Source organism: Chenopodium album, chromosome 5 (genome assembly GCF_948465745.1).
Source record: "Chenopodium album chromosome 5, dcCheAlbu1.1, whole genome shotgun sequence".
Classification (NCBI taxonomy): Eukaryota; Viridiplantae; Streptophyta; class Magnoliopsida; order Caryophyllales; family Amaranthaceae; genus Chenopodium; species Chenopodium album.
This window is the reverse complement of record NC_137838.1, coordinates 1,420,593-1,430,783: the sequence shown is the minus strand read 5'-3', so window position 1 is coordinate 1,430,783 and position 10,191 is coordinate 1,420,593. Positions and strand designations below refer to the sequence as shown.

The 10,191-nt window shown below is 32.4% G+C and overlaps 1 protein-coding gene across 1 annotated transcript; it reads right to left on the bottom strand.

The window, feature by feature from the left end:
• Nucleotides 1-377: 377 nt before the first annotated feature.
• LOC145629985 (ethylene-responsive transcription factor ERF017-like) lies at nucleotides 378-1,551 on the bottom strand. The gene has a single exon (XM_081682227.1). The coding sequence runs from the start codon at nucleotides 1,504-1,506 to the stop codon at nucleotides 808-810; it is 699 nt and encodes a 232-aa protein (XP_081538353.1). The 5' UTR covers nucleotides 1,507-1,551; the 3' UTR covers nucleotides 378-807.
• Nucleotides 1,552-10,191: the final 8,640 nt, after the last annotated feature.

The window sequence follows — 10,191 nt, the reverse complement described above, 5'->3', positions numbered from 1 at the left end:
TTTATCTAATTCTAAATCGGATTTATTTCAAATACTATGGACTTTTTTTACTTTTGAAAAATATTTTTATCGTTATCTAAGATATTAATTTATCAACGGAAAGCGATAATAGAAGGTGGGGCCATTGGTGTCGAAAACGATTGCACAACCACTATAAGGTGGCGCCACCAACAACATAATTCAACCAAAAAAATTTAAGATAAGCCAAATAAAAACAAAGTTTCAAGTAACAAATTATTATCATTAAAATTCTAAGGTACTGTACTCAACTACTCATTTTACTAATTAAGAAGATTCTTCCCAAATAACTATTTACTTTCACTTGATCACCATTGAAATAGAGACTGAGCTTGAATTGAAGATGATATATATGAAAAAAAAAAAAAACTATTGTGGTAAATAATTAATACAGTATTAAACAATAATATTAATGCAGAAATAAATAATTACATAATCAATTATAAATTGGGAAATAGAATATGGATGTTTGTAATTGGTATGTTAATGAAGCCATTGCCTCACAAAAAATTCCAATATAAAAACTCTAAAAAGAAAAAAAATACTGAGAAAGGTCAACAAAAATGCTAAAAAATCTCATACTTGTATTACAATTTGTGTCCTAAAAAGTTACTTATTTGTCCAAGTAATTAATCTAATAAATATGGACTGATTATCAGAATTTGAAACTTGAAAAAAAATGATTCCAAATTCCCCCATCTTTACTCTGTTTACTACTCCGTAATTTACTACTCCCTCCGTATTTTACTACTCGATACTCCGTAATTTACTAGTCGTATGTTCAATCAACTAGAAGTTCCAAAGGTAAGAGTCTTGGTAAAGTGAAGCATCATAAGTGTCCTCGGCCACTTGACCAGCGTAATCAAAATCATTATTGGACTCATGTTGTGTTGCAAAATAATCACCCCCGGTAAAATCATCAAACCCGGTTAAATACCCGAAATCCGACACGTAATTACCCGACCCGAGTGCATTACTCAAACTTAACTGATCTTGAAATGACGCTTCTACCCCTGCAACCTCAAAACTACTATATGTATAACCATCTAATTGAGTTGTTGCTGTTGTTGTAGTTGTTCCATCCGACATAGATGGTGAGTATGACAACGCCTCACCCGACTCCTCCACCATAGGATTCTCCTCTAATCGGCCTCGATCATCCTCATTTGTCGAGTTATTAGCGAACCTAGAGGCCGCAACTTGGATCTCAGAAGGAGTCATTGATCGTCCTCCAACAATTTCAGGTGGATTATCGGGAAAATTAAAGTTAGCGGATTTGCCACGTAAACAAAATTGTGCCGCGTCAAATGCACGTGCTGCCTTCTCAGCCGTATCATACGAGCCTAGCCAAATCCTCTCCCTACTGTTAGGGAGACGGATTTCGGACACCCATTTACCCCACTTCCTCTTGCGTACACCCTTATATTTAATCGAGTTAACGTTGCTACTGTTGTCGTTTGGCTGGTACTCCGGCGATTTCTTGACCATTTTGAAATGATCGATTTGGTAGAAATGATCGAGTTGAGAATTGAGAGTGTAACGGATTTTAAGTTGGATGAAGAGAGTGATGCAAATGAGGTGGTTATATATATGTGTGTGTTTTGAGGTGAGATAAGTCAACACATAAAAAAGAAGCGTGTGTTGGTCAAAGGGGGGAGAAGAGTCGCACGTGGACAAGGGATTAGTGAATAAGGGAAATATTACGCGGTTGATTTGAATTTGTGATTGTGCTAAATAAATAAGAACCACGTGATAGTGATTTTTTTGTTAAAATAATGACTAATATATTATACATTTGCCACGTGTATAGAATAATCAAGTAGCACTATCTTGGAAAGGGCCGTAAAGCCGTAAAGTGGACCCCACTTCAAGGACTGAGGGACTGCACGCAGCAAATTCTCGAATACAGTAAGAGTAACATCATAGAAAACTACTTGTACATTTTTTTTTTTTTTTTTTTTTTTTTTTACTAATGACCATATCGATATACAACAATAAGGAAATGAGCCAGGTCGGAACGAAAAATGGTCCGACCTGATACGGTATGAGTCTATGAGATGCCACGTAAGTAGGTTTGAGTCGTTTATGAGCTTCATTTTTAGGAAAATTTGGCACGAGTACGATGAAATGACTATTGTTTTAGATTTCTAATCTATCTTACCAATTTATCAAGAGATAAACTTTGAATTATTAATTAGGTGGTCCATCGATACAGACTACAGAGTATTTCATTCTTAGACATAACTGTTTTGAGTATGAGTTGAGCATGAGCTAGCACGATACATGGGGTCAATATAGCATGATTCGTGTCTTTGGTTACAGCTAACAACCTACAAGTGTAATTTCTTCGTGGCAAACTTTCATCTTTTTCAAATAGTGAAAAAAATGAGAAACGATTGTTGAAGAAGAGCGTAGATTATATTAGAGTTCTAATACTAAGTTGAGTGCTCGAGTTTCAAAGTCATACTGTATTAGATTAAAAAACATGGATGAAGAACTTTATCATGTTTTTACTCATTGTTTATAAGCGTATATATGTAATATATTACCTCTGTTTTTAATTAGTTATACAAAAGAGGTATTAGCCGTGAGACACTGAGACATAAAATATTCCTTTGTTGCAACTAACAAGAAATGAATGTACTTGTTTTTTTTCTTATCCTATTCTCCAAAGCATAGTTTTATATAACCTTACTATTTTGCTAGCTAGCAAATTAAAACCCGTTTTGGCAAGGAGTACGTGTTATCTTTGTTATTTTTGCCCCACAATGTTTGTGAAAGTATATATTGCTCTCTTTTACTAAGGACCTTAATGGACCAGGTGATTTGGACAAATCATAACTGTCCAATATACAAGTATTTGTTTTTTTTTTTTTTTCTCAAAACCAAATTGATTTTATTACCCCATAGAAAATTAGAAATGAACATATACGTAGTATAATTTAAATTGGCCCTCGGGCCTCGGCCTCCTAAATAAAATCAGATAAGTGGTAACATGTATATTATGAGTACATTTTACAAAGAATCATATGCATATAATTTGAACGCTTTGAGAATTACAATAGTAATTTCAATTACCTTTCTTTTTATTCAGGAGTTCCGATCCAATAAAATAGTTCATAAAAAAAATAATCATCAAATAAATTTAAGAATTTCCACAATATTTTTTTAATACTCTTTGATGTATTTGGTATTTAATTATATATCATGTTGTCGACTTGTCTTAGATACTCTTATATATACTCTGTATAAGTCATAACCATAGAAAAATAGAAAATCATACTAAATATGAGGACTATATACTTCATAGTCCATACGTACAAAGTATATTACACAGTGCCAAATAGATATCATTAATTTATATTTGTCATGACTCTATTTCACAATTTTTTTTTCTTAAAAGTATACCTAAGGCTAAATGTTCCCACTTCATAATAAAAGTAATCACAATTATATACTTGTAACATATTACAGTATTATAAAACTCTGTATGTCAGCAACATGTTCCCACTTTCTAATACTTATTATACCACTACTTCGTATTAGATTAGTAATTTAGTATTGGCATTGTACGAATGAAGAATATATTCAAGCACGTTTTAACGACTAATTAGATGCTTAGTTTAATGACATAATGGGCTTTACGTCAAAATTTATGTACCTTATTATTTGTCCTTATTAGTAGATAAAGATGATCTCTGCTTCGTAAGTAGCTTCAATATTATTCTATTCATGTGATTCATATCAAATCCTTTTTCAAGTCAGTTCATTTGGTTCCCTTTAACTTTATGACATCCACCATACTTTTTTTTTATTGTTTTTTATAACGACTCTTGTAATCTTGTTACATTCATGGTACGGTACGGTATTGCCATAGAAAATTTGTTGAGAACATAACAAGTGGTCAAGTTTCCCCTCTTCCTAGAAGGTGATTAAGATTATGCTTATTCTACTTAACTTTGTTTAATTTATTGTTTAGTAAAAAGTAATTATTTTTAAATTGTACTGATAAGGTTTTATTTAAATAATTTTTAAAAATTTAAATAATATTATAATCCAAATAAGGTTATGTTCTCTTCAGCTCAATTTTAGTTCAGTTCAGTTCAGTTCAATTCTAATTTTATTTTCTCATAAGCAATTCATTTCAACTCAATTCAGTAAATTCTATTTCGAACTCATAAATTAAAACATAAAATCTATCTTGCGTAAGTTGTACACTGTACACATACATGATAAACTTTACAATATGTATTGTAAATTTCACATATATACTTTAGCATAGTGACTTATACATTGACATATTGAGGTTTGGCATGGATTGATCCTCATATTACTATCCTAATTTATAAAAATATAGACTTTTACTTTAATATAGCATAGTGTCTTTTTTAATTTATGAACTAGTGAGATGGTATGGTAACCCAAATGTACCCTTTTCTTACACGGTTAGTAGCAAAGACCATAGACCATGAAGAATAAAGAGAGTCAAATATTATTCAACATAACATCAAATAAACTCATGTAACTCGACACACAATTAATACTAAGAGAATGTTCCTTATAATAATTACCTCCTTGACTAATACCGCGCACTCATTGGTGTAAACTAAGGAACGCCGCCAAAACATAGTTGCATTATTGTCAAATTAATTCTGCCATTTTTTCATCAACTACTACATTATTTTTTTGAAGGAAAAAAAATACATACTACTCGTATATTTTCTACCCTCAAATTAAACTTTAGGTTTTTTATTTATATTTCAAATGTTGAGTAAAATAAAGAGTTAATTTTATAAGACAAATTAAATATCGAGAAAGAGTTTAAGTCAAAGGGTGAAGTCGTTTATCGTTAACGCGTGGTTGGTTCAAATTCAACCGGTACATGTACATGAAACATGAGTATATAGCCATGCAAAACCCCCTTACGTCATTGCAAATGATCGCATCATAGATACTTCGTATGTGTCATGTGTCAACGTCCTTATATCATTGTTGAGTAATAAACCATACTTCTATGTCATCCCTATGTTTTTTTTGTATAAGATTATCCAATCTTATTATGAGTGACTTAAACTTGCTCTAAGAGATTTTTTCTTTTATTATTGTATGTATTGTGAAAAAAAATGATACATATAGCTATGTATATAAGAAGCTAAAAAACAAAATAATAACGATTATTATACATCATAAACGTACTCTCAATTTTTATTTTTATTTTACAATTTTAGAAAATACCTTTTTTTAATAAGTGAAACATTTTTCATAGGCACTTATTATGTCGATACAAAATTTAATACCTTTAATCATCAACATAATAATTGAATTTCAATAAAATTCCTCATTGACACGAGTCTAATAAGTACCCATAAGATTATATTTTATCTTATATATAGATCACCAATAGAGTATCAATTAGTCAAGTGATCAATTAGGTAATCAATGGCTGATCTTGGCCGAAAGTATAAAAGGGGCTGAGATTTGAATATTTACCTCTCGCTCAAAAGTAATCACTATGTCCAGATATTTTATAAGTAAAATAAGATTATTCAATTAATCATCAACATAATAATTGAACCAGGGACCGGGCTACAAGCCTGCAAATAACCCCGATAAGGCGATAAAAAGTATCCATTTGTGATAATAATAGTGCAAAAAGTCATAACATTTCACTTTACAAAAATACAGAGAAGTATATATATAATTAATTCTTATTTTCAATCCTAACAACTCGATTTACTATGACAAAAACATTAAAGAGGTAAAGTATAAAGAGCATGAAGAAGATCGAGTGAAGTGAAAGTTTAAAATATGGTGCACTAAAGGCTTTACACGGTTTGTTGGACCACGGATTCCCCTGAACAGTGGATACATAAATACATCCCATGACATCAAACAGTAAGTCAAAAATAGTGGAGTAAAAAATAATGTACTCCTACTACTCTACAATGTCTTAAGAAAATGACCCACAACACACATGTTGCATATAATATAATCATGCATGATAATATGACCCAAGCAGTAATAAACGTGGAATTTTGCTTTCTTGTTCCTACTTAACGCCGCCTTTTGGCATATAATATAGACTACTCACATACTTTTGTCAAGACTTTGCTTAATACATGTATTATTATTAGTATATTATACGTTATGTCATGTAAATCATATACACCCGTGTATTATTTTAAAACTTGGGTGAACTTGTTTTGAAAAGTCGCATGTCTATCTATTCACATATTATTAAAAGTAGGTCAACTCATTTTAAAAGACTCATGTTGTCTATTTTACACTCACTTACTTTGTATTTTTTTTATGGCAAGTAAGCTTGGATTATGATGTAAAAAAAAAAAACCTTATGTATTTGCTTGTCAGTAGAAGAAAAAGTAGTTCAATTAATTTTTAACATATGTTTATACTCCCTCCGTTACGAATTACTCGCAACAATTACTAAAAATGGCTGGTACACATTACTTGCAACAAACTTATTTATTTCCTTTTATGGTAAGTTTTTTTGTGTGATATTACAACATTACCCTTACTTTTTTTCCTAATCACCCTAATTAAAGTAGGGATTTTATCTTATTAAGTTAAACCCTAACATTGATTTAATCACCTCCCATCTAAATTCGTCATCAACACCACCACCACCACCACCACCACCAACACCTTCATTGGCAACAACCACCACCACCTCCGATCGCTACTAACGCCGAAAATCACCGCCGTCGTCTTCTTCCTTGTCGGCACCTTCGTTTTCTCTCTCTTCCTTTTCTAGATCTGACTTTTTTTGGGTTCGTTGTGCGTTTGGTGGCTCGAATTTCTGGGTTTAGTGCTTGGTGGGTCGAATTTCAAGGTTTGGTGCTTAGTGGGTCGAATTTCTGGGTTCGAATTTCATGGTTTAATTTGGTGGTTTTGGGTTTGAATTTCGTGGGTGGTTTCATGGGTTTGAATTTCTGGGTTTGAATTCATGGGTGGTCTCGTGGTGGTGGGTTTCGGGGTTGTGGGTCTGGGTTCGTGGGTTATGGGTTTCGGGGTGGGTGGTGGTTGGTTGTAGTGGGTTCGGCGGTTGTGGGTCTGGGTTCGTGGTGGTGGGTTTCGGGGTTGTGGGCCTGGATTCGTGGGTTGTGGGTTTCGGGGTGGGTGGTGGTGGGTTGTAGTGGGTTCGGCGGCTTCAATTCGCAAAGGGTTCGCAGGTGGTGGTGGTGGTGCTGGGTTCGTTGGTGGTGCGCTGGGTGGTGGTGTTTTCGTGGTTGTGGTTTTGCTAGGTGGTGGTGGTTTCGTGGTTGTGGTGCTTGGTGTTTAGTTTTTGTTTTGTTTTTTTTTTTTAATTATTGGATTAATACTAAGCACATCCCTTATTTTCTAATAATCACACTTAAGAAATTTTGCCTAGGAGTCCGCAAACTCCCTCTTTGTTGCGAGTAACTCGTAACGGAGGGAGTAGATGAAAACGAGTCTACCACAAACTATGGAGGATTTGGTGAAATATACGAAGAGTAGCTTTAACGTTACAAACACTACAAAAGAAACACTAGTACAACCTCTTTACAATAAGTAGCCGGTTTGAAAATTATGGGAACCCCATATTGGAGAGCAGGGTTAAGATAAAGGTTTGTCAAAGTAATAGATTGAAATAAAAGCCATTGCTAGCTAGTATTTGTGTATAATTTAATAACAACATTTTGCTATTTTTATGACCGCACTCATGAGTAGAAAGGCTCTTTCATAGAGAGAGATTGAAAAACACACACACACAAATTGTATCAAAGAACAAAATAATTGGGCTTATGTACCATTAAAGGTTGGCGCTAACCTCTTAATCTAATGTATCAATATTAAATTGGATCTTGCTAAAATGTCCAAGAATGTTAGTTTAGCATGCAATAATTAATAATTGGAATATTGAATGGTTTAGGGGTATACATTATACTCATTGCGCATACGTTGTATATCTAGCCTAACTTCAAAGAACATGAATGTCAATGAACATAAGCTCTAATAAAAATAATATCATCGATCTTACTTATAGCTTTATCTTCATTGGAGTACGTACATGTTCATTGGAGTATACGCATCCACCATCATATTTACCCCAATCAAAATGATATAAACAAATGCATGACATATTCATGAGTCGATCGGTGCAATATAATTAGTATGCGTCAATTTCTAATTAATTATTTTCACCTCTAAAATCCTTATACCTTGGGGGCACTCGTTAGCTTTTAATTGATTGATTGTCTATTAAATTTCAACTGCTAGTATATATGAATATGGAACATTTTTGGATTTTATCATCTTTGAGCAATGCATTAGGATGATGTTACCATAACATAGAACACTGCTACTTATGAATTATCGTAGTAGACTGGTTTTAGTCAAACTAAAAATTGATCATGGGCATCCACTGGTGAGCAAAGCTGTTCATTGACCATCAAATTAGATTTTAGCTCTTATAATACTATATCATTTTCCAAATATCTATCGTTTATTGTTTACCTTTCAAATATCAAAAAAACCAATTGGTGTGGATTCCAATTGTCTTGATTGATTTTACTCTTAATAGACAATATTTAAAAATTAATCAAATTTTGTTTACATTATTTGTTACCTGTATGAATTATATGAAGTGCATGGTATGAATTGTGTTATAATTGACCTTTAAAACTGATGAGGATTAGCCTTAAAAAAAACTACTTAACGCAATTGGGTTTACTACCATAATCCACAGAAGTAATATCTTAAGGTTCGTTTGACATCACTGTAGTATTCTATTTTTGTGGTTTTGAAAATCATATGATATATGTCATATAATGAATCAAAAATTTATCAAACTTATTAAAATAATGATAAATTAGAAAACTGAAACTAAAAAGTGAAAATATCTTTTTCTTATTTCCTAATTTTGGTTTTTTGTTAAAAAACAAAAAAAAAAAACAAAAAATCAGAAAAATGAAAACCAAACAATGCCAAACAAGCTCTTAGATTTCTACTAATTTTATCATTTATCAAAGAAAGCACAAAACACAACATGGAGGAGTAATCATTGATATAACTTAACAAAAGGTAGCCTTTCTAATGGAGAGAGAATGGAGTTTTGTTGTAAATAAGAAGTACAAACTAAAGAAAGAAAAAAAAAGGCTTACCATTTAGGCATTAACCAAAAGGTCCGCGATAGCGCATATATGATATATCTATACAAAATCTAGGTTTTGATTTTTGAGGGAGGGATAGAGAAAGGAAATTGAAAATAAACGAATCTAATGTACCATTATCAGATTTCAATTACTAGTTTCAGTCAATTAATGAATACAACATATTAATTAACTTGCCGAACATACCCAATAACACACGAGTTTACCATTAATTAACATGTAATTTTTTTTGGAATTTATCATTTTTTTTTGCAATGCACATCACTTATAGAATTTCCATTTGCGAATTAATTTAATTGAATGTGGTTTTAATTAGTTGAGTATATAACCGACTAAAGGAATCTCACCGGAGGGAATATGGCTTTTAGCTCATACTTATAATATTTCCAAAATCTAAAAAAAAAGCTTAAAAATACAATATTATTTATGTGTTTGACATTTGTAAATACATACGCAGTCTATAAGACATTTTTCACACACTTGTCGTCTTCAATGCATGACTGTAAGTGAGGTGACGATATAAAGTCAAATTCTAGCGCCATATCATTCACAGGAGATAAACAGTATATTACAACGAATAAAGAAAAGTAGATGAGAAATAGCCGACAGACTTTTTCTAAGTAAACCATTCTCGTTTAAGCATAACCATCAAGTCATAAAATCAACTGGAGTGACTGCTCCACTAGGTCAACCGATGAAAGCTTAAAAACACGAAACTCAACAACCGATCAAACCTCGTTTACATCACCTACTCCTTAAGACTCTCTCTATACAAGACAAAAATCTTAATCTATTTGGTTCGGCCCGATCCGAATCGGCCATGAATCCATGACTGACCCATACAACCAAGGACTGGGCTTTAACACCTTTAAGGCCTTCAACAAACCACTTTACACAACTGGATTTTAGCTATCATCATCCACCAAATCAATATTTACAGAAATCTATGATATTTTGTGATTTATTTCCATATATTTCATGATTTATATCTATCCTTCTTATTCTGAAGAAGAAACAAAAA

Bases quoted from the DNA above. Each gene is read 5' to 3' on its own strand.
- LOC145629985 (XM_081682227.1), bottom strand. From the start codon at position 1,506: ATGGTCAAGAAATCGCCGGAGTACCAGCCAAACGACAACAGTAGCAAC.